At 36.1% G+C, this 24,660-nt stretch overlaps 3 protein-coding genes across 10 annotated transcripts; all 3 read right to left on the bottom strand.

Moving 5' to 3' along the window:
- Positions 1 to 2,012: 2,012 nt before the first annotated feature.
- On the bottom strand, positions 2,013 to 11,240 carry LOC116166551 (serine protease easter-like). 4 transcript variants are annotated; one of them, XM_031481543.1, is made up of 7 exons: positions 11,134 to 11,240; positions 9,615 to 9,851; positions 3,289 to 3,417; positions 3,136 to 3,238; positions 2,550 to 2,737; positions 2,368 to 2,492; positions 2,013 to 2,319 (listed from the first exon to the last, which is right to left on the bottom strand). In XM_031481543.1, the coding sequence occupies exons 1-7, from the start codon at positions 11,180 to 11,182 to the stop codon at positions 2,041 to 2,043; spliced, it is 1,110 nt and encodes a 369-aa protein (XP_031337403.1). In that variant the 5' UTR covers positions 11,183 to 11,240; the 3' UTR covers positions 2,013 to 2,040. The 4 variants fall into 4 exon arrangements, with proteins under 4 accessions (XP_031337403.1, XP_031337404.1, XP_031337405.1 ...); XM_031481544.1 differs by having other exon boundaries at positions 9,615 to 9,834; positions 11,134 to 11,201; XM_031481545.1 differs by having other exon boundaries at positions 9,615 to 9,782; positions 11,134 to 11,197.
- Positions 11,241 to 11,945: 705 nt separating this feature from the next.
- On the bottom strand, positions 11,946 to 20,575 carry LOC116166545 (CLIP domain-containing serine protease 2-like). 2 transcript variants are annotated; one of them, XM_031481533.1, is made up of 8 exons: positions 20,500 to 20,575; positions 16,352 to 20,446; positions 15,916 to 16,179; positions 15,472 to 15,861; positions 15,257 to 15,353; positions 12,548 to 12,747; positions 12,361 to 12,497; positions 11,946 to 12,310 (listed from the first exon to the last, which is right to left on the bottom strand). In XM_031481533.1, exons 2-8 carry the CDS (start codon positions 16,506 to 16,508, stop codon positions 12,026 to 12,028), a joined length of 1,530 nt encoding a protein of 509 aa, XP_031337393.1. In that variant the 5' UTR covers positions 16,509 to 20,446; positions 20,500 to 20,575; the 3' UTR covers positions 11,946 to 12,025. The 2 variants fall into 2 exon arrangements, with proteins under 2 accessions (XP_031337393.1, XP_031337394.1); XM_031481534.1 differs by lacking the exon at positions 20,500 to 20,575 and adding an exon at positions 15,189 to 15,224 and having other exon boundaries at positions 15,308 to 15,353; positions 16,352 to 20,350.
- LOC116166553 (serine protease easter-like) lies at positions 20,483 to 23,669 on the bottom strand. Of its 4 annotated transcripts, none has more exons than XM_031481549.1 (8): positions 23,544 to 23,669; positions 22,655 to 22,836; positions 22,173 to 22,415; positions 22,009 to 22,128; positions 21,842 to 21,947; positions 21,078 to 21,271; positions 20,904 to 21,025; positions 20,483 to 20,848 (listed from the first exon to the last, which is right to left on the bottom strand). In XM_031481549.1, exons 2-8 carry the CDS (start codon positions 22,707 to 22,709, stop codon positions 20,585 to 20,587), a joined length of 1,104 nt encoding a protein of 367 aa, XP_031337409.1. In that variant the 5' UTR covers positions 22,710 to 22,836; positions 23,544 to 23,669; the 3' UTR covers positions 20,483 to 20,584. The 4 variants fall into 4 exon arrangements, with proteins under 4 accessions (XP_031337409.1, XP_031337407.1, XP_031337408.1 ...); XM_031481547.1 differs by lacking the exon at positions 23,544 to 23,669 and adding an exon at positions 22,903 to 23,471; XM_031481548.1 differs by lacking the exon at positions 23,544 to 23,669 and adding an exon at positions 22,913 to 23,471.
- Positions 23,670 to 24,660: the final 991 nt, after the last annotated feature.

Raw genomic sequence — 24,660 nt, 5'->3', positions numbered from 1 at the left:
GACATTATGTTGCATGTATTTAAGTTAGAAGAAGATGGACTACCAAAATAAAAATCTCTGTTGGTAATAAAGGACCACAAGATGCGCAATTTTTAAACTACTATTGTGTCGATAACGTTCAGGAACTCACGATGTTATTTCTAACTGTTTCAAACAAAAAAACCTTCAATTTTTAAAGAGAAAAGGAATTTTCAAGTTCTTAAATCTGTTATTCCGGAAATCATCATTCGAGATAAATGCTTCCTATATACAAATAAATATCCTGTCATTTTGATAACCGTTATGCTTGTCTGTGAATTCTGCGCTATTTCATTGAAACACTGTTTTAGTTGTGTGACGAAAGTATTGGAACGTTCATCAGTCACCTCTAGACAATTATTTTTCCACGACTCCGAAAACGATTGGTTTTGTCAAAATAAACGGAGGGAAAATTACTTATTTCCTTATCCTATCCCCTAGGGTAAGTTCTTTCGGAAAATTTACCCACGGAAAATTCGCCTCTGGAAGATTTAACTGAACCTGGAATGGCATATAGTGACAGTAGTTCGTACGCCTACGGCGCTTGTGTATGTTAGGAGTTTAGGACACAGTATTTCTGGCAACGCATCTGCGCAGTTATTGGCATCTAAGTTGGTCAGAGTCGGTCCCTTGCAAACTGCCACTAGTATACCTCGCTTAGAGCTCTGTGCCATTCAAGAATAATTTGTTAACATTAGTACCTACTTAGTATTTTTACCATCTCGTTTAAGTTTTCGCAGAATATTATTGTAGACTGCCACTTCCTTCTGAAGAGCGAGACCCTTCTGGCACTATTCAACTAATTATTACCGCCCCGCGGCTTGGGAGGTTTCTTTGATTTGACATGTAACATTTTTCTAAGGTGCGAATTTTTGTCCGAAATATCAATTGATTTGTGGAAATCTGTTACATGATTCAGTAATTAGTTTGTTAGTCGATGATTCTTGATTAAGGGTTGGTTAAACTGAGGAATTTCAATTGTATAGTGAAGTTAATAAGATTTGCAAGTAACGTAAGTTATATTGTATTGTAAAGATTATATAGCCGAAACATATACCATGTGTATGTAAGCCGTAAAAGAAAAACTTTTTGGGAAAGACAGGCACGATAATTTGAACGTAAGTTATAATTTTGAGTAGGTATATTTGGGGGAGTATTTTGTGTGTTATGCTATCCAATCAATTGAGGAGATAATTATTATTTTGATAATGACCTTTAAGAATAAACCAATATTTCTAATGGTACCTAAATTGATTTTTACTGTTATTACTACCCTCGTATCTTCTCAATTTCATACGCGGAGAGTTAAGTTAGAAATTGAGTGGCGCTCAACCATTTGTAAGTGCAACCAAGGACGAATATCAAATGCGCAGAACGAACTACCCTTAAACATATCTCACCTTAGCTTGTATTTTCTTGTTTAACCCTGCGCTAGTTGGTCGTTTATGCGGCGGGTTTGAGGACACGCAGCGCCAACTCTACCAACAGTTATACGGTGCGTATTGTACTATTGTTTAATAGTAGAATCATAATATACCTTGTAATAGTACTGTTGTTGCAGTATGATATTAGGTATACACCAGATAAATTTACAAAGTTTTGCACAAAATGACGGCACCGATAATACTGCAAAATAAGCTATCAGGAAATTCCTGTCCAGAACCAGCATTTACAATTTTAAGGTACCTGTTAGTGTTTGAGATTTCAAGGTGTACTTTTCGTCCCTCATCGCATTTTAATCCATCCAAGAGAAAAAGTGACGCTTTTGTCCCATAAATGAAATACAAAACACATTGTGAAGTACAAAAAATAGATTGCATACCAAAGACGAATTGGCCGTGTTATTTTACTCGTTGTTCAATAGAGCTAATTTTTCTGCACATTTATAACTCACCCATAATCCCTAAGAAAAGAAGTCTTTAGCCGATGGTACAAAAACAAAAACATATTACGAAGGTAGGTATCATCTTAAAAACACAATTATTAAATCAAGACCACTTTTACAAAATATTTTATTAATCACTACGGTCTTAGTTTACTATTAATCCATGGGATGTAATTTACAACCTTCGTATAAACACTAGGCCAATCTTCCGTACCACAATCCGCGTTACCAAATGTCGTAATTCCGGCAACAAAATAAGTTGAAGCTGTTTGATTAAATAACATAAGTGGTCCTCCGCCATCACCGAGACACGAGTCCTCTCCTTTCACTCCACCCGCACATATCTGACCTTCTTTTAGTTCCACGTTCGCTAGCCGGTACGTTGTTATGCACTTTTCTTGTGTTGTTACCTGAATCTAAAAACATTTTGTATATTATTTGCAGTAGATGCGAGTACAACTGACCCGTAGCTTCAATTTTTCACCACTCTTCGGTACATGTTCTGTCTGTCCCCATCCAGAAATGAGCATGTTGAGCCCTGTGTAGTCCGTATTATCAGTTGGTGGCAGACAAATGGGATGAATGAAATCTAAAATAGCACAACTTACGTAAAAGACTTTGATTTGAGATTGACGATTGTCTTCACCTGTGAATACTACCTCTTGCTGAAGTCTAATTAACGCTATATTATTAGCTGAAGATACACTGTTGGGATCGAAAAGCTCGTGGGTAATTAACTCTTCCACTGGCACATTTACTGGATCTTTCGTGCAGTAGAAGGGGTTACAGTCTGTTTTGTTTTGTAAAGTGTGTTCGCCTAAGCGAACGCTTCTCCTGAAAAAAAAATAAGTAGAGACCTACAAAAACTTCCTTTAGGAGAGCACATTTATATTTTCCTGTGGATCCTTTTAAACGGACAACATCAAAGCTTTAGAGAATTTAGACAACTTAAATAGCATATGACAGTCAAAATTTTATTTGCGGCTTGATATTTCGATGGTGAATTAGTATAATAATATGGGTAATGGCGCGACAAGACACATTTCTGGATTGAATAAAGTTTCATGAATAGGTACCTTCCGTATGTTCCGTAAGTTTCCTCAAAAACTGATAATGTTTTTAATGCTCTGGTGTGTTCTAATTAAAAGGATAATAGGGAAATTGTACTTCTGTATTCTCTTAAAAGAATCTCTCTGTACGAGAATATCGAGCTGATCCATTACACAACTTACAGTTCCCATTGTTCGGCCCTGTACGCTGTAATGCAATGAGCTGCTGTTAGAACATATCTGTTGGAAATTAAAGCACCACTGCAGTGGAAGCTACTATCTGACTCTAAACATCAATGCTATTAGATAGAAAATAAAAACGTGGTTTAGAATTACGTTTTGCTTTTGAATACTCAAGGATCGCCATCCATGGAAATTCGTCCAACTCCGCCACTTTTCCACCAAACATTCTCATTCCCATCTCTCGCCCACATTTGTCAGGAGAAGGGAGAAGATTTGGAGTATCTGTAACATAAATATTGCCAATTTAAATTATTTTATTATTTATTTGTTTAACCAGAAACCATACAGAATAAAAATTCCAATTACATGGCACTGGGGCTCTGAACAAATATTAGGACTTAAGATCTAATTTGATTTATTATTTAATTTAGGGGATCGTGAAAAAAGTCGATATCATTAACTGAGGACAACTTATTTAAAGTGATCAAGATCTTAATAAGTGGGGAAGTTGTGTTGTTAACTGCAAACATAGTCTTATTTTGCCTTAGCTTAACAAATGGTACCTTAAGCTTAATTTCTTGAAGTAATTCGGAAGAGTTTAACAAATTGTGTAAAATTTTGAAGACAAAAATTGTGGAGGCAATGTACCGTCGGGTTTCTAACTTCGTTATATTTAAGCCGAAAGTACTATTTAAGTAATTAAGCTGGGTACCGTAAGAGATCAAATGTGGATAATTTTGGGTTGACCTAAAAAACATTACTCGGATGAACTTTTTCTGCACTTTTCTTGATGGGATACTGTGTCAAATGCCTTCGCAAAATCTGTATAAACACAGTCTACCTGGGCTCTCTCACCCAAGGCTGCTGCTGAGAAATGCGTAAACTGCATTAAATTGGTAATCGTTGATCTGTTCCGCGTGAGACCGTGCTGTTGATCTGCAATTATACTGCTGAGATGGGAATAAAGTCTAGTATAGATCACTCTTTCGGAAATTTTCGCTATTGCTGGTATAATTGCGATTGGGCGATAATTCTCAACTAATTTTCGGCTTCCACTTTTGTGAATTGGTGTTATCCTGGTGCATTTCCAAGCTTCAGGGAATGTACATGTTTGCAAAGCTAAATTAAATAGATGTAGTAAGGGGGTTAGCAATAAAGATGCACATCCTTTCACGATTTAGGGTGGGATTCCATCTTCGTCCATAGCCGACCTCGGTTTCAATTTTTTAATTGCTTCCAGTATCTCGGATTCATGTAGCTGAGTCAAGTGCAATTTGTATAACACCAGGTCCGATTCCACGTCATCTTCCGGGTCCTCGTTCCTCTCAACAGTGTAGACTGACTCAAAGAAGGATGCAAAGGCGTCCGCAATGCTTCTGGCGTCCGTTAACGAGATGTCTTTGTACTCAAAAACTCCAGGTAGTTGACTATTCTTACTCAACGACTTGATGTAGTTCCAGAATTTATTGGAATTCTTCCGCAGATCCATTTCAATTTGATTAATGTACCTCTTATGAGCAATGTGGATCATTCTTTTGAGTTCTTTTCTGGCTTCAATGAAGTCTTCCGATTGGCCCTGTAACCGAAACTTATTTTTCTGTTTGATTTTCTTAATAATGTCTATATTAAACCAGCTAGGATACTTATTGGCACTCCTAATTGTAACTTTGGGGACACATTCATCGAAAATGTTCATTACCGTTACCGCTAGTTACTGCATCATCTACCGATTTGAAATTCTTCAGGATAAGAGACTCCTTCCAATTAATATCGCGAAAAAGGACGTACATTTTAAGAAAATCTGCTTTTTTGAAATTGAAGTTGGTAATTCGCTTAGCTGGTCTATGGACTTTGTAGACTATTTCTAGTGCAGCATGAAGTGGATTAATTTTATCCAGTGAGTCGACAGCAGATTTAATTTCCGCGTTTAAGTTAGTTATAATTAGGTCAAGGGTTCTATTATTGCAGTTTTTAACTGTATTAATGGGTTTTAAGTTGTACATCAAAGCTATATTTTTAATTACTTTGCATTTAGCACTCGCGTTTTCGAGTACGTGGCGTCAACAATTTGTGGTAGGTTAAAATCGCCTGATATTAAAACTTCCGATGAAGGCAACATGTTTTCAATTGTTTCTAAACACCAAGAATGTATGAAGTATTATTAATTTTAAGTTTGACCCATATTTCATTTAGATCACTTTGAAATTCCAATTTTTCAGCATTCAAATCGGTCTTGACTGCGATTAAAACTCCGCCCCCCATGGTACACTTCATTTCTTCGTAATTACGGTATTTGCGAAAGACCGCATATTGATTGTTGAAATACTCAGCATCATGAAAATTTTCCGTTAACCAGGTCTCAAGTCAGTAGAATAATGTCGTAATTTGTAATTGCTAATTTATTTCTGAAATATTGCGCTTTCGTTCGCATTCCACTTACGTTCTGATCATAGATTGAGAGCGTTGATCCGTACCTATTTCCTTGCTCGATTAGTGTTGGGGATGGCCTAAAAAATCAATTCTGCTTCTTTCTTGATCGAGTCGTTTTTTGTAGACTGGACAATCAACACTCCAGGCCGGGTGCTGCACATCCAGTTTCAGTTTTAGTTTCTCAACGGCGTTGGCACAGTTACTGCATTTGATTTCCGCGTCCGAAGCTTTACAGCTCGCTAGGTCATGGTCTCCCGCACATTTGGGGCAGGTAGTAGTTTTGCAACAGTCAGTTGCCTTATGTCCGAACCCATTGCACTTGTAGCATCTTCTAGTTGTCACAGCATCATAAATTCTGCAACGGTCCCACCCTATGTTAAGCTTCTGTTCACTTAGAATTTTCCGGTAACTATTACCGTCAACCTCAGCGTAAGCCAAATACCTGTTAGGATTTCTTTTATCTTCCGTTATGTGTACGACGTTTATGGTAAAACGTTGACAAGTTGAAAGTGTGGTAGTAGGATAATCACATTGTAACGGCAAGGGCATGACGTGCCAAGATGAAATTGAACATTCCGTTCAGTTTCTACCCAAGGCCTACGACATAAGCGGGAATGAAAACAGCGCGATATAATAGTATATTAAGATACAAGTGTATAATCAAGTCTTTAAAGCACGCGCAACGAGTTTAAGGGCACGACGCAAAGCGGAGTGCCTTTAACGTTGCAAGTGCTTTAAAGACCAATTATACACGTGTATCTTATAGTATTTTTTATTATACCTGCAGTATAATTTAAAAATAGGAAATACAATGAAGTCATATTGACGTTATACTCGAATACATGTCTAATTAAGTGGGCTGGGTGTTCGTAATTTCACGATTGCCATGGAAATGTCACTTGACGTTTGCTTATAAAAATCATCGTCTTTGTGAATTAAACGATTTCCGTTGAAAAAGATAATACACCGTCCATTAAATCGATTGTTGTAAAATCTAAACAAACGTTGGTAGGTGTAAAATCCAACTCCAGTAAAGCCTATTATAAAGAATATGAAAAGTTGTTTCCATGGATGAATATAGGAAGTTACTTACGAATAAAGTCTTAAATGCATCCATAATGCTGGCATATATGAAGGAAATGTCAAAGGTATTTAAATCTTCTATATTTTGGTGCATTCATTCAAAACTTTAAAGCAATGCTGCGATTAAAAAGTGGAACAGATTTGGAAGCATACCCTAAATTACGCGCGTTTGTGAAAGCTTCAACCAAAGGATAGGTACAAAAGCCAAAGAAATGTTCTGCATTTACAGAAAGCGACCTAAGAGGATTTTTTATTTCATCCAGATGACAGTTTCAAAAGTCATACTTGAAGTATCGTTACTTAGCAACTTTAAAGCACGTGTGTTTTAAAGGCCCTTTTTCGCACGCATTTGAGTGTTTAAAACGGAGATTGTGATTCAGGTATAATAAAATAGTTATTTGTTTCATTAGTACAAAAAATGTCAGTTTTCGGGACGAGGAAGATAGTTGCTGGACGACGCGTTAGCGGAGTCCAGCAACCTTCCGAGTCCCGAAAACGCATTTTTTGTACGAATAAAACATAAAATTTTTTCTCCAACCCCCTTTACTTCAAATTATATTCGAATTTAGATTCAGTTACCGTTTCACTACTATAGTATAAGAACTTCTGCTTTCTTGTCCTCACGTGTCATGCCACTCTAGTTTTTAGGTTAACTTATAACCTATTCGTTTTTACCTCTTACTTCTCACCTCTCGCGACTTTGTAGGGAGCAAATCTTGAGGTAGCATGTTCTGCCGTTTCTATAATCTCTGGCGGAGTGCAATCCATGTCGCTATCAGTTTCAGTCATTTTATTGTATAAACAATTAATATTGTTATATTTTGTATTGAAATAAAAAACTTACCATACAGTTTTTTAATTAAAATTAATTGCAATTAACTTTTTCAAATTTTGAATTCAAAATGACAGTTAATAGTGCAATTGGTCTGAAGTAGATGGCGTTACGCGCGACGGCGGGTTGTCTACGTATTAAAATTACGTTCACGGAATAATTTTCAATACATGTACATTCGTATAGGTAACATCATTATTTGCATTGAATCTGCAAAAATATTTGATTTGTATGTATAGAAATATCTTACAACCTGCAATGTAAAACGATGTCAATGTGACATATCTCCGTGATTGTAATTTTTTAATTGGCCAACTTTCAAGGTCAATTTCTTTTTGGTACTAGGACCAAAAGTATCCACTTTTTGTACAGTTGCCATGGTGAAAGCGATTAATCCGCAAAACGTCAATTTTAGGTACCGAACACTGTCACAAAATAGCGTCTTATTCAGGTGGTTGGAGAAAAATGAATTTTTATGCCTGAAATGAAAAAAAGAGTATGGTACAATCGTCACTTGATACGACACCGTTGTCTTTTCTGCATGAATGAAACTCGTAACTTTATCTACGAAACCATAAACATTCCCTATGTTAAAATCGTATGGAAAGTGGTACTTTTTCACTTTTCAACGGGTTGGAGAGGGAAAGTGAGGTACTCGTACTTATCTCATTTTAAGCATTTAGTAACAAAATGAAATGGAACGGAAACTGAATTTCAGACATAGCAGTATTGTGACTTGACACAACGAAATAACAGATAACGATCAGATAAGATATCGGTAGATACAATAAGATTGATACGATGTAACTGAAATTTATTTACATTTATACTCGAAAGTTGCTATAATTAATAGCACTATTTTCAGTTAATAAATTTTCATGTGATACAACACTCTTGCTGGCGTACTGAAATGCGAATAGAAGGTCCAGGTGTGATGACGTCTATAATTCTGTTTCTATTGACAATATTTGTAGACGAATTATCGACCAATATGTGCTTTTAATTTTTTGAGCAATGCTGTTTTCCACTAATATTCGGCAACTTTGCTACTTTTCCCTCCCCCTAATCGCTTTAGACGTAAAATATCCGCTCCGGAGTCAGCTAACAATGTAGCAGACGACCTACGCATGCCTAGTATATTTTTCCGGTTCTGATAATTTGGCAAACTGCGCAATTTTTTGAGTAATGCTCGCGAAAAAGTGCTCTCCACATACTTGCCTGGTACATTTGGCATTTCTAAATGATAAGAAGAATCGACGATTTTGCATATTTGAGGAGCGTGAAACTATATACTTTCAGACTTTCTATACAACTTTGATACAACTTTGTCTTAGGACCTTAAACTATGAGGATTGTATCCTTGTCTTCAATATCGTCTACAGTAATATTCCCCAATTGTTTTCCACGTAAGACCCTAAACAATACAAAAAGGAAAGCGACCTGTAAAGAAAATGAATGTGTACATCCATAAGCTTCAACCACGGCTTCAACATAAAACATTTTACTTTTACTTGTTAATTACTTTTTATACATTTTATGTAGTTTGTATGTTTGTAATTTTAATACTATATGTTCCAATGTTTTTATGTGATTTTATCTTTATCTTTTATCTATTTATTTAATGTATATGTGCCCTAAGCTTACAATGCAGTTTTTAGCAGTTTTTTGTAACATGATGTCTGACTTGTCCTACATTCAAAACTGGATATATTGGATCAATAAAGATTATGATTATGATTATGATTACCATTAAGAACAGGTCATCTGGTGCAAAACGTAAAAATTCATTTTTTCTTCTCTAGTAACAACTTTGGCCTTCTTCCCCTCATAACCAACGTTCTTCTGCTTAATAAAAGCAATCACTTTGTCTTTGATTTCCAAACAAGATCGTAGCATGGAGTATAGTAGGTACTTAAAATGTAACAATTTAGAGAAGCGCACAAACCAAAGAGAATCAGATCAGATCATCAGACTTTATAGGCGGTTCGATCTAACTAGTAGAAGCTATAAAAACGTCAGTAGGAAATATAGGCATAATTGACCGCGCCTCCCTCCCCTCCAAGTTGACGTAGGCATTTTTGATTTTATTTATAAAACTTTACAAATAATGAGCTTTAAATAAACGCATACTCACCGGTCGTGCTGGTCGTGATTAGTGCCAAGTATAACAGGAAATCGTTACCGTTTATCGAACAACACATTTGTTCTTCCTCACCCTTAAGCCCGCAACGTGCTTCGTCCAAATAGGCGGCAGTTTCATGGTATGGGCGACTCTTATACAACTTTGTCAGCTCCCGACAATCTTGAAAAGATATACACTGCCCAAGTTGTTTTCCAGGCGTGGTGCAATCTGACTGTTTAGATGGAGATACTAAAATGTATGGCAGTAATATGGTTAGGTTTCTAATTGGATTTGGCGAAAAGTTAACATTTCTCATTAACGCTTAGGCGAGTTGCCAATAGACACCAATTGAATCCCCTAGAAGTCAGCAGTTCTCAACACAATATAAATATTACACCAGTTAAATTTTTGATTTTAGTAGTCTATATTCAAAGAGTTAAAATATAGTAAATGCTGGATAAATATACACTACCAATAATATACAATTATAAATATTTACTCATCACAAATAAATAAGAAATTCTATACATTATTATTTTTGATACCTAATAATCGACATGAAATAAGTCCATAAAATTTCGCGTGTATTTACAGTAAAAACTAAAGGCCTTACATCGTCTACAATTTTTTCACGATTAAAGGTATCTTTTCTTCTGTATGGATATACGCAGGGACTATTTTCCTACTTCCCCTTAAAATAAAAAATGTATTATTATATCATATAACATTAACTACAATAATTAGATCAGTATGGCACCAGTACAAATCTGATGTAATAATTAAGTTCTAAGGTAAATAAACGATTATTGTTATGACCCGTAGCCTACTATATGCATTGCATTACATTGTATTACGTACACACAAGCGTTATAATTTCGTTCGAAACTGGTGGAATATTTATAATCTGTGGAGAAATGCTGACTTTTAGGTGATGGGTAAATTCATTTAAACAAGCCGTAAGGATTGTTTTGAACAACTTGGGACCGTAAAACTGCAGTCTTTCCCTTACATTTAAGATGCAAATCCAAGAATACCATTCCTCGCAATACCTACTATTGAGAACTCCCCTAAACTTTTTCGCTGAATCCACTATATTGCAACAGTAATATCCCAAGTGCATAAAAATAGCCGATTAAATTTTGACTTTTTCGTCAAATGTTTTGCTTAAAAATACGTCGAGTCAATTTACCATGTTACAAAATTGGGTGGATTGTGGGTGGAGAATTCAGGAGAAGTATTTCTTTTTAGCAAAACAATTTGATTGAAAACGACAAAATCTATAATATTTATAAGCACGCGGGATATTCGGCTTGATTATTCCTTGGATCACGTAAGAAATTTTTGACACATTTTCAACCGCGGTAAAATTTTGACGTTTTCAAACAATCGGTCACAGTCACCATAGCAATTCTGATTATTTTACTAAATGAAGGAAATGATCAATATTATCACATGAATGAAAAAGTAGTTCGTCGTTTAGCGAGCTATGCGAGCCTATTATTAAACACGATAAAGCAAAATAAACACTTACGTGCATGTACCCATAAAATGAAAATCTGTAATCCTACGTAATTCGCCATCTTTCGATGTATATGTACATAATGGTACACTGGGTGTAATATTCCAATTAATAAAAATTACTTTCGCAAAGGTCATAGGTGATATTATCGCGATAAGGACTAATATCTCTATTGTGTGTTGCCTATTTTCAGGTTTTTCCGTTACTTTAGAACAACTTGTGATTACCCTTACTGTATGCTTCTTTTTTTCTCCGCTACGATAATAATCAGCTTTCTGTGAACAGCTGTGCGCAATTTACTCAGCGAGAATTTCTTATGATTACTTATGATTTGTCGCCGTTGTCCGCTGATAGCGCCCATTGGGATTGAGGAAATATCACTTTTGCTTTTGTCTTGTGCTTTTCTCGTTGCCATGGACAGGTACTTACTTTGCGAAAGATGTGAAAATCTTATGAAATTCCAGAGGCATTAAGTTAAAATTGCCAAAATGATTTATCTAAACATATTCACGTGAATGAGGTTGTGCTCACTTTAATCTAGGTAAGGATATTTTTCATATTGCCGTTGTTTACAGTATTTTTCATTATTTATAGGTTAGTAGTAGTATGATCTATTCTCTATTCCTATTGTATTTATATGGGAACCCAGTTACTGGGGTAAGCAAGGTTAATCGTTTCTTTTTTTTTAGTTTTTCAGTACTTTTCCTGGATATCTTATGAGCACCGAAACAGTTATCGTTAAAGGAGTGTAAGAAAAACGTTCGAGTTACTCTCCTAAGCATGTTTCATCAAGAACAGTGAACTTTTACAAAACTTTTACTTAACAAATTCCAAAAAAATACATTCCTTTAAATTAAAGACTATTAGACAAAGATCTCATTGTGATTAACCTATCTTTTAAAAATCATGGCCTCAGATGTTTGAGTATCCACGGAACGTATTCTGTTACTCTTGTGTATACACTAGGCCACCCATTTAGTCCACATATCTGCGGTCCAAAAGAAACGATTCCGATAATGTACCAGTTTATTTCACCCGGGCCAGTGTATAGATGCATTAAAGGACCACCACTGTCACCTTTACAGGAATCCTTACCGCTTTCACCACCAACACAAAGTTGTTGTATACTCAGCGATACACGTCTGCTAGCATAAACATCTTTACAATCTAGATTTGACCTTACCGGTAACTGCAATGTAAACTTCTTTATTACTCGACCGAAGATCATAAACTACGCACCGTAACTTTCATTTTAATGCTGCTGCCGCTACGCTGAGTTTCGGTTCTTCCCCAACCAGCCGTAGTAGCATTTGTCCCCACGAAGTATTCGTTTATAAGATTGGGATAGATCGGTAAGCAAACGGGCTTGATGAAGTCTAAAATTGTATGAAACTTACTTGTAGGTGGAAAATTTTCTTGTAGATACCTGTGTAGGGAATATCTCGAGCCAACCTTAAGAGTGCAATGTCGTTGTATTGGTTGTCATCGAATGGGCGGTAGTGTTCGTGTACGACCATTTCTGCGATAGGAATGTCAATATGCTTGTCGGCACACATCGGGTATTCGGGTGTGCTGGTGCAATCCAAATCTAGTTCCAAATTGTATTCACCTAGGCGGACACTAACTCTGAAAACACAAGACCACACCGTCAGCATGGCTCAAAATAATAACGCAATCAAGGGCAATAGCAAAAATATCGCGATTTTTTATTCGGATGTATTTAAGGAAATGTGTTGTGCAAAATATATCGCCGTCTTAATAATAGTGAAGGTTCAAATGCTGAATGCTGAATGCATGCTGAAGTGAGAATGTAGTAATGCTGTAACGTTCGGAACTGGACATGGACGTGTAACGGGAACGTTTATTTTACGTACATTTTTGCGATCGTTTTCAGTGAAGGAAAAGTTTTCAAGTTTAAAGACGGTCAAAGTTTTATTCATTATGTCAGGTTCAAGTTTTTATTTTGTAGATTGTAGTTCAGCGAGCTTCATATGTAAATCTGCGTCACAGCTACCAGTCATGTCTTTGTTTTAAATCGCATTTGGCGCCTTATTGACGGAAATTTGTTCGTTTTACAAGCTAAAAAGAGGTTATATAATGTTTCATTTATTACACTGCGAATTAAGCTTTCCTTGGAAAAATTTTGTTGAGTCAGTTTTTTCTGTAGACAACCTTAGAGTCGACAAACCAATGAAAACTAACGAAGTATCGCCGCCATGGAAGTCAGCGTTTTAAGTCAGCTTATGGTAAAGAGAGGGGACGAATTTTGCACAAAATTACTGATTCTGACCTTGGAAGTCGACCTGGTTAGATCAAACCATATGCCTTTTCATATAGCGGCTTTTAGAGCCTAAATAATCCGATTTGTCATTCGGGATAACCGAGCTTAAAAAGAAGAAGTTGATCCCGTTCATAGCGACAACTAGTGTCAATAATATTCAGTCGTTTTTTTTTGGAATTTATCATTTTGCCCCAGTAGGGAAGTTACTTGAAAAAGTGAAGTTCGTATTTTGGATTATAATAGAAAAAGTGTATTTTAGCTTTCGGTACCCTTAGCGGAATTTACGTGCAGTTGCCGCGCACCTTAGTTTGCAAAAGAAGTGTCATTTCAATAAGGATTAACGTGATATAAAATTAGGTCAAGGAACATTTACACATTAACGTGTAGGACTTTAAAAGCTCGCAATCGTAATACAGTTAGATAAAGACACTGTTCGTATTTATAAACGACGCGACGTGCTATTCAGCAAATTCCACAAACATTTTGCCTCATTTTACGCAGTGCCACAAATTAGAAAGAAAGATACTCTAATATCCCGTGTAAAGTGAAATTGCGATCAAAAAACTGTTAGCAAAGTCAGAAAATGTTAACGTTCATTTTTGTGTCGCTAAAGTTAAAATTAATCAAAGTGAAAAGTCTCCAAATTACAAAATCCTATTTTAACATTCAAGTCCGTGAATTTAAATATAGAGGTTTTCGAAGACTGTTAAAGCCCCCCCCCCCCCAGAATTTTCAAATTTAGATTTCTTAAATTCACGGAACTCTTGAATCATAGGATTTCTTTGTATTTTACACATTTACAAAATTAAAATTGTAAGTCAAAAATTTTGTGAATTTGATGTGGAGTTAACCTTCAACTTTTAGAAATCTCAAACCCCAAAAAATACTGTCGGTCACACTCTCTCGTAATTAAATTTTATTAAATGTTATGCCTCAGAACCGGTCAGCAGTAAAAATTAAATTTGGGAACGGGTTTTAATTCTTGGCATGCTTCCCTCGATGAATTTGTAGAAAATCATTTTTCAAAATTCCAAAAGAAAGAAATATGACTGCCAGCTTCAACGATTGAAAATTATCAAGAATTAAAAAAATTTAAATTAAAAAAAAAGCATCTCTTAAATTTGAATTGCTGACATTTGTGAATTGTGTCTAGTGGCAAATAATTTCCGAATATAATGAGCAACAGTTTTACGACTTAACTGCTATGAGCTTTCGCAACTTAACACTCCGGTCTGAGGCTTACAAAATAATAAAAAATTTACATTTTTGAAAATTCTAATTTAAAAAAATGTTAACATTGCAAAATTCAAATGTTTTTAAATTAGAAATCTCCCCGGATTTAACAAAAAAAAAGCATGGCAACGTCTAATTAATTTGTTTGTAATTGAAAACCCCTCTGGAGGGGCGGTGCCCGCTATCAAAAGGTGATACAAGCTCTCCCAATTTCGATATTCCGATAGGAAATACTTTTTTAACGGTAGGACTACTGGGAAATGGTTTTCACATTCTTGGCGTGCGGTAATTACACTTGACGTAATCAAAGCGTTGGGCCGCCCCTCCATTCAATTACCATCCGAAATTCCCATTTCTCGTGAAGGGAAAACCAATATTGTCGATCAAATTCATTTATCTGTGATTTTATCAACGAGAGGTCATTCATTTATCTGCTATTAGGGTCAAACACGGGCTATAATGTAACGAGGTTTAGAAAGGCCTAGTGTTTGATGGAGTTTGGATTTATGGACGAGAACAATGATTTTATTATAGATATGTAGTACCTACTCACCCTCTCATTTTTACTGACTTGGAGCTTGTGAAGGATCTATAAGATAGCAAATAAATGATTTAACTTACGCTTCTGGAAGATCTTTTCCTATCAAGCAATGTGCGGCGGTCAAGACATACCTCGTGTTAATCAATGAACCACCGCAATGGAAACCATATCCATCAACTGAATCAGAAAAGGACAGTTGTGTAAATCACCGAAATACTATAATACAGTATAGGTACCAACACTGATCAAGGATGGTGCAATGTAATAACCGTTTAATTTAAAAATAAAAACTTACGTGTCTTATACTTAATTAGAGCTATCCAAGGGAAGTCGAACATATCCGCGACTTCTCCGCCGAAAATTTTTTCTGCAGATGATTGTCCGCAGTCATATTTGTCTGGTAATAAGGACGACATTGGCTGTAAAACCTTATAATTGGTGTAGTCATTTAATGTGCCTTGTTTATCTCTTGTAATACTTTCTTTGTCCTTTAAAGAACAGCAAACTTTTGGGTTGAGATCTTTAAAGCCACAATGGGCCCTTTGCAAATAAGTAACGCTATCGCGTGCTAACGGGCGACGTTGAAGTATTGTTTCTAGCTCCGGACAGTATCGTAGATCTATACACCGGCCAGGATCTCCAGCGGGAGTGTCGCAACTGTCGTAGTCTTTGGCTACTAAATGTTCTATAACGAAAGGTAATCAGCTAACATTGTTAATGACAAATTGCGATGAAATGCCTCTCCATTGATGACTTGATGTACTCGGTGCTTTTTCTTCCACAGTAGATGGTTTGAACTCATGCTCGTCCAAAGAACAGCAAACTTTTGAGTCGACACCTTCAAAACCACAAATGGCGCTTCTCAGATACGCGGCATCGTCGCTTGTTAACGGACGACGTTGAAGTATGCTTACTAGTTCTGGGCAATTTCGAATATTTATACAGTGACCAGGTCCTCCAGCGGGAGTGTAGCAACTGTCGTAATGTTTCAATTTTAGATGTTCTACAAAAAAGTCAGTCAGTCAATCGAAATTACAGTTGTTTTAGTAGAAAATTGAGGTAGCACAGTCTGGAAACACAGACCTCTTAGGTATAGTAAATTCCAGAATTAAAGTCACCAGATATTTACTTTTGGTGCATAGTAAAATATTGTGCAATGTTGAACAGAAACTTACGTGCATGTACTTCACCAGCAACAAAGATGCAAAACAGTAATCCTTTGCAATTCATAATTTTTCTTGGTCTTTCTATGTACTGTGATTTATTTACAAATTCCAGCAAAAAAAAACTATTTATGCGAAGTTTATAGGCCAAAAAAACAGATAATGGCATTTGACCCGATCACCGCGAATGTTAGGTTTGTGCTGACCGGCGCGCTGCGAGGTATCGCTGTTTATCTTGCTTTAAAAATGTCTATGCTGACCATTTTAAGTAAAGCGCTTGCGGCTTCGTAAATTAGACGCGGCATTTTTGGTACCACAAATGGTTATGATTGTTGTTTTTCAGATATAAATAATTGGACCGTCAATCCTTATGGAATCATTTGATATCAAGGAAGGATTAACTTAAAATTTTGACAGAAAGTAGACAAAAGAATCTATGTCACGCCAAAGGGCGCTTTCACCCTGGGTGTGGTTGCCACCCCAACTCGAGGGTGGCAATTTATTATTGTACTCGTAATTTTAACACAGAAATAGATGAACAATTAATTCTAAGCAAAACGCGCTCTATACATACGTTAATAACTACTTCTCTAGTTATTCGCGACCGAAAGTTGAGTTTTGCATATTAAAGATCAATGTTTTTAATTGATTATTCCCGAAAAACTCAAAAAGTATGCATTTTATTAAAAAAGCTTCCCCAGAACAAAATCGTAGCTTTAAAAAAAATCAAAGAAAATGTTTTTTTAAATAATTGCTGTACTTATGACCAATACGAACAGAGTTGTGGCTTTTTAATGGTTAGCTCTTGTCGTCAAACGATAAATATGCGAGTTTGCACAGTCAACTAACGGCAAAATTATGCATTTTCCGATAAAAACTAGAATATTCTTTAAAGTATTTAAAAAAACATTTGCTTCTTTTTTTTTTAAACAAACTAGCATAAAAATTGAGTGAGTTACGATGAAAATATAAGGTAGATACGTCCTTTTTTTATCGAAAAAAATCAGCGCAGGCAACCCCCAATTACCACCCTTATTAAAATTAGTCCTTCCCCTTTTCCAGTTTTTCCTAATTACGTATTATTAATTCATTCTAGAAGTGTGACCAGGTTAGACGACTTAATTTTGAAATAATTGACGCTAAAACTGAAAAACGAATTTCTGCAATTTTGTAAAAAACGCCCCCCCTCTTCAAAATACCTACAAAACAACTGAAGAGGCGTAAAAAATGATGCAGCATCCAATTATAGCTTTTTTAATTCCAAACATTTTCCTCGCCGGGAATTTTCTGTACGACACAAATTTAGTGAAATACCCATAGACGTTTAAAACGTGTATTTATATGCGAGTACTACCTTATTTTAGCCCTTTCTGCTCACCCCATTTTAGGAGTTTTAGACGGGATGTAAATTGCCTGGTAGATTGTAAAAACCTAGAACTTTCCATCATAAAAAATAAAGGAGTTATGATTAAAAAATGAGAAAAACGTTTTCGCCTTAAGGCGAGTAACTTTAGCGCATTTTCCATTAATTGATCAATCATTCCCGAAAGGTCATATAACGGATTATCTTTGTGTACAAAGGAAAATAAGTTATGGCACAAATATTCTTATAAATTAGAAATCTAGCATTGCGTAGTCTGCTACTACAAGAATCTGTGGTTAAAATTTCAAAAAATCTCTATATATAAACAAGTTGCCACGTCTGATTTTTACAGCATGCGATATGCTCGTCTTTACTAGAAGCATCTGTGGTTAAAATTTGAAAGAAATACTTCCATAAATAAGAAATTGCGTATGCGCACATTAATCGTCAAGATTTTTCTTGGTTGAGGTGCCAGGGTTATTAACTACCGAATGAAAACCGAACGAACTAAATATCTTGAAAACTGTATGAGTAGTCAAGGAGAAGGACGGACGGACTCGCTTTTTGTCGTTCGTTAATAAGGCAAACTCAAAACGACGTTTGTTGACAGTTTTGACATTTGTAGATAATTATCACTTCCAAAGCACATGGTCTATTTTTTTCATTACGCATGGGTGTAGGTAATGGTATCATGCCTCTAAATTACACTTTATGACCTCATCTTCAGGCAGGACGAAAAAAAAACACAATACGTACACCAACATGAGTTGGAAAATGCGCTAAAACAATCACAATTTTTTTCCGAAAAATTCTGAAAGCACAAATCGGAGCATGATGATCTATATGACCGGTATATATTTCGTATACTACACATTAGAAACTTACATACACTCTTACATCCATTCCATGCACCTATACACTATGTACTGTATATATAGGGCAGTTCAAAAAGAGTACCACCACTTTAATGAATCTGCAACATAGGTAATATAAGAGTGAATGATATCCAAAAATAATTTTAAGAAAGTCTTAGTTATATTCTCTCAGGTTTCTGATGGTACTAAAATAAACTTGTGGGTTTCGAGTAAATCACATCAACTTTCGTAATTCTTATGGACGCCATATTGGATTTTTATGTTGCTCGATAGAATTACAAAACACTTAATATTTCCTCTGGTAATCAACCTACCTACCAATCTATTGGAAATAATTCCAAAGCTGGCTTGAAATTATTTTAAAATGTTCGTTTATTGTCTCTCATATAGTCACCATCAACACGGCCACGGAATTATTGCCATAAGAAATATGTACTTCAAGGCAAAAATTCAAAGTTGATATCCACATGAAATACCAAGTGTTTAGTATCACTGGTTTTGTAATTTTTTTCTATCGAGTGACGTAAAAATCCAATATGGCCTCCACAAGAAATAAGAAAGTTAATATTACGCGAAAATTCGAAACCAGAAGTCATAAAAATGTTATTTTACAACAATGAGAAAGCTGAAAAAATCACTTACCTATGGTTGGTTAAACTTATTTTTTGAGTTCCTTAGAGTGAAAATGAAAAAAAAACTCACCCTGTATAAAATATAAACGGTAACTTCAAACTTCTACAAGAAATAGAAATCCGTAGGAAACGGCAAACATAATTTTAAAGTTCACAATTGTATATTTTTTATTACAGCCCGTAGATTTTTGTGGTAAATTAATGCCAATTCTCTTTAAGTTTTTGCTTCAAGTCGGGTACCTATAGTTCTTTCAGAATGTATCCGCAGTACCTTTTTCATCTAAAATTCATTTTAAAAATGGCACACAGTGGTCTTTCATTCATTTCATAGCTTTTTGTGCGGTTTGCATGTGGCGCCCCGTCGGCTTGTTGAAGTTCCTGTTCTATCCGATATTTTTCCTGGTATAAATGTGATTCTTTTAAAATTTCTAAACATTCGTTTGTATTTATAATTCTGTCAATAAAATGAGGTTTTCCTATTCCTTTGTCCAAATGCTGCCCCAGAACTTTTTATCACATTTTTGCAAATTTATTTTTAAAAAGCTAGCTTTTGATCTTACTTTGTCCGGCTGACTGGCTGGCAGCAAATGAGGAATCGTAGAACGCTTGTAGAAAGACGAGGAGTGTACATGTACCTACCGGGACCGTGTAATTAACAACTTTGGAGACAGGGCTACATGATGTGGGGTCGGCAACATTTGGGCGCCATCTCCGAGCGTGGGTTTACTGACGTGGTAAGTTTTTCCTATCTTCTGCTACAGTTTTCGTCCGATTGCTTTCAAATTTGTGCCGTCGGAAAGATCTTGTAAACGCGCATAACTCTTGCGCAACGGAATTTTGTTTTTTTTTGTTTAATCGTTTCTGTAATATTATTATTTTGTAAATAGTCCTCTCATTAATTAAATTAAAGCTATGTTGGTTTTTTCATTTCATTTGTTATATTCACATGTTAATTTCAAGTTCGAGTGTAAATTTCAAATTCAACTCTACATTCACTATAATTACAAGGCTTAACAACATCACTTTCTTATCAGGACACCTGATCTGCCAAACGACTACCATTTTGTGTGGATGGTGAACGCCAAAGCAAATTTGAGTCTTGGCTAACCTGCAATGACAGCGCTCCGTAAATTAGGGCTACTAGCTCATTGGGTCAATTATGTTTGTGATTTTTGAATAGTTTCCTCTTCAAGGGACATTTCGACGACGACGAAGTGAAGTAGCACGGCCTATAGGTCTTTGTGCAAAGTAGTTTGTTATGTACAAGATGTACTAGTGGTAATTTGTTACCTGATAGGGCCCATAGAGCTGCCCTTTAGAAACCTTTTATTCAGAAGTAAGTATACATCGGAAAAATGTACAAAATGTATAAACATCAGGGTTTGATGTGTTTCAGTATCCATGGAACGTAATTTGTTACTCGCGTGTACACATCGGGGCCGCAAGTTGAATGTTCAAAAGACATCATTCCAATGAGTGACCAATACCTTTCACTAAGATGAAAGTACATTAGAGGAGTACCACCATCGCCCCTACAAAAATCGCTACGATTTGCAGAATATGCACAAAGTTGTTGTAACATATTCGCTGGCAGACCCGATAATTTAATCGCATCGTCACAATGTGGTAATATGAACAGCTAAAAACAAAAACTGTATCAGTGGTCAAAAACATGCTAGGTACTCAATATTCACATTAGCTTTTCGTTTAATGCTCCGGTTTGAGGTTTCCCAACCTGACACGGTGAGATAGCTCCACGAGAATGATGTGTTTACCACGTCCGGATAAATTGGTAAGCATATGGGTTTGACAAAATCTTAAAATTGTTTACATTACTAGGTATTAATCAAGTCTCTTCAGATGGTCACCTGTAAAGCCGACATCTTTTTCCAGCCTTAGGAGCGCTATGTCGTTGAAATTGTTCATAGGGTTGTAATCTTCATGCGCGATTGTTTCTACGACTGGTACGTCGATAGCTTTTTCGGAACATGTCCTGTACCGAGGTGTACCGGCACAATCGATTTCTTTGTTCAAATTGTATTCACCGAGACGGACACCCACTCTGCGAAAGAGACAGGCCCATAGACGTAATGTAGGTACAAAATACTTATGTTCTATACACTACAATGTTATATGTGTACTTGCATTTATTATATTTTGAACACTCAATCCAATTTTTCTCAACAACAATTTCTCAAGCCTCTTGTGCATAACATCACATCACACTTTGACGTTATCGTTACGGAAAACTACTTAATCTTGCAAAGACATTTTGAAATAGATATGATATGAGCAATGGAATGAGTGGTTTTATTGTAGCATTAGATTATCTGACTTTTTGTGGTACACGGTGTTCCAACGCAAATTTTTACTCCCTCTGAAATCCGGTAATATAAATTTTAAACTAACGAATCGATTGCTCGAAATGACCTCCACTAGCTTCCATACAATCTTGATCCAAACCCAGACTTAAAATTCTGAAGACCTCTGGTGTCATCCTCCGGCATTGGGCGATAATTGTTTGTCGTAGTAAGTAGTTTTCGTTGGGACACCTGATACACATCTTACTTTGGCTCCCGCCAATTTGGGAAAAATAACAACACTACTATTTTAAGAAAAGATCACTACTTACAACTCCCCGTCAATTGGCAAGTACCTCGGCTTCAAACAGCGTGCGGTTGTCAAAACATATCTATCGCTAATAAGGGAACCAGCACAATGAAAAACCGATATTGCATCTGCAACATAGGTAATATAAGAGTGTGATAGCCCAGTCAATGGTTCCAAATCGGAACTTACGCTTCTCAAATTTAAGAAGTGCTGTCCAAGGAAATTCATATAATTCATCTAGTGATTCGCCGTGACTGTAATCAGCCGGTTTTCCACAAAAGTCTTTCTCAGGTAGCAACCAAGTTGTGTCTAAAAACTGAATAAGGTCAATTTTTTTTAATGCGTTTACTCACCATCGTTCGTTTTGGTATCTGGTGCAAAAACTAAATCGAAATCGTTACCTTCTAGAGAACAACAAACCTTTTCTTCCACACCCTGTAAACCACAATGAGCATTTCCTAAGTATGCGTCTGTTAGGCTTGATGGATGAGTTTTAAACACTCTTATCAGCTCCGAACAATCTCGAAAAGGTATACAGTGTCCAGGGGTCTTCGCAGGAGTGACGCAACTCTCATATTGTTTAGGTGTTGTATATTCTAAAAATAAACTCGTAAACATTTAACTTTTGCAAATAATTAGCGCTAAATTCAAAGCCGCATTTTGCGTCAGAGAGAGATATTTTAATGCGCCGAAAATGATATTGCGTGTGCTGCTGTAATTGTATCTAAGACATTATAGCAGTTGTAGAAAAACCATTAAAATTTTTAACGGTAATTCCTATTTGTAAAATTTGACATCCATCCGTCAATACCAATGTCCAATAGTCATAACTTACCTGCATATACACATGCAACAATCGCGCAAAGCAATGATACTATGTAATTTGTCATTGCCCTGATGTTTACAAATACAAGTTCCACCAAATATTGGCGGTAGTTCTAGGGTTATCAAAACCTGATAACAGCGACGGGAATCCCATTTCCTTACTATCCAAGTTAATGACGATTTCTTCGTAAACTAGAACAAACTCGATAGTGTTTTTCAAATATTACTATACCATCGATAAGTTTTTGCAGCACTCACTAACACTAACACTAGCACAATATATTTGATCTTCTGTTAGACTAATGAGTGTGACTTTGAAACATTCTTTTGGATAATTCTCTTGAGTGATGTCTAATTCTTTGAGCCGTATTTCCAGTAATTGAAACGCACTGCGCTTAATGTCTAAAGTGGTTCTGGTTGAACAGTCTCCATAAATGCAGTAAATGCCCGAGTAAAAGCACCGCGGGCCACAGTACGTCGTTTCTTTAGTGCTTCCGTCATCTTCCACCAGACAGATTTCACAATCTCGTTCTCCTTTCGTTGTACACCGCCACCGTCCTGTCACGGTCGCCATTTATTACAAAAACACACCCTGGGAACGGGAGCCGCTAATTGGAGTGATATACTTTGTAAATTAAATATTTATTAAAAGAAATACGTAGGCAGAATGCACCTTATTTTTTGTTTTGACCTTCTTATCATCTTATTTTTTCTGTTTGAATACAAACACTGCTCTCCACGTACACATCTGCCGTCGTTGTAATAGAGGCACTTGTTTAACACCATTAGTTAGCAGAACTTTATTCCAAGTAAAATTGCCCCTCCACAAATATAAAAATACTCCCCGATATTCAAAATTATTGATTAAATGTGCAATCATAAAAAAATAAAAATCTTACCTGTGGGTAAATGTGCAGCTCTCCACAATGCAACTGTCACCGAAGGCAGATCAGAAAAGAAAGGAAACTCAGTGATTAAATAATGACTGCCTGAGAGGCCAACCAAGACCTCTACTTGTACTCTACGATTCAATATCCGATTACAATAATTCACTCGTACACTACTTCTAAAGGAAGACAACGTACGTACACCAACCATTGGTAACACGATCAAAAATCAAGTATTTATCCCCTTTAAGAGGTGATAAACGATACACTTTACAACAAAATAGAAGAGAAAAGTATCCCCTGGTTGATTAAATCCTGTTATCCCAAATCTTATCTAATTCCCAAGTGGCCATATGTCAGTTGAAGTCGAGGCGGGCTTACGAGATGGTCGTTCTCTAACTGATAAGAGCGAACAGGTACAGCTCCTAATTACGACGGTAATTTGCAGAGGTACAAGCCCTTGTAGTTATTGTACCCTCGAACTGAGATTTATTTTTCGGCAAGGGTACCAAAAAAAACCCTATAAAGAGACTACATAGAACGCCCATCTCCAAATCTAAATGGCACCTACCCCAAATGGCAGATTGGGTACCACGTGTTAAATTTCCCAATTAGATCCTCATAAAGGAATAAGTGTAATTCGAGATATAACTCAACCTTCGAAGTCACAAAAAATACAGGTGAATCTTCAGAGATAGAAAAGCTTCTAACCTACAACCCACCGTAAGGAAATTAACACACCATTACACACAATGACTCTAAATATTGCTTCGCACTTTGGAATATAAAAAAAACTTTTGAATATAAGGCTAAACAAATCATTACTATCATTACTACTAGAACTGTTGAAGCGGTTTTTATTATAAGGTGTCAGCTAAAAGCATTTTAGAGAAGCTTTTAGAATTACTAAGACTATCCGGAACTCCAACTAGAACTCGAACCAGGCCAAAAATAAAGTACAAAGTTCCCAAAAAACTCCGAAGAAATTTTTCCAAAAACTGGAAAACTTAGAAAATGTTTGTAGTCTAATTGTGGTGCAATTTTTGGGAGACATGATCTTCTCCATTGAAAACATTCCATTTCCTTGCGTAATTCTCATCAAACTTTATTTTAATCTGGAGCTCTACTA

The sequence above is a fragment of the Photinus pyralis genome, unplaced genomic scaffold, assembly GCF_008802855.1.
Source record: "Photinus pyralis isolate 1611_PpyrPB1 unplaced genomic scaffold, Ppyr1.3 Ppyr1.4_LG3b, whole genome shotgun sequence".
Lineage (NCBI taxonomy): Eukaryota > Metazoa > Arthropoda > Insecta > Coleoptera > Lampyridae > Photinus > Photinus pyralis.
This window is presented reverse-complemented; position numbering and strand designations above follow the sequence as displayed.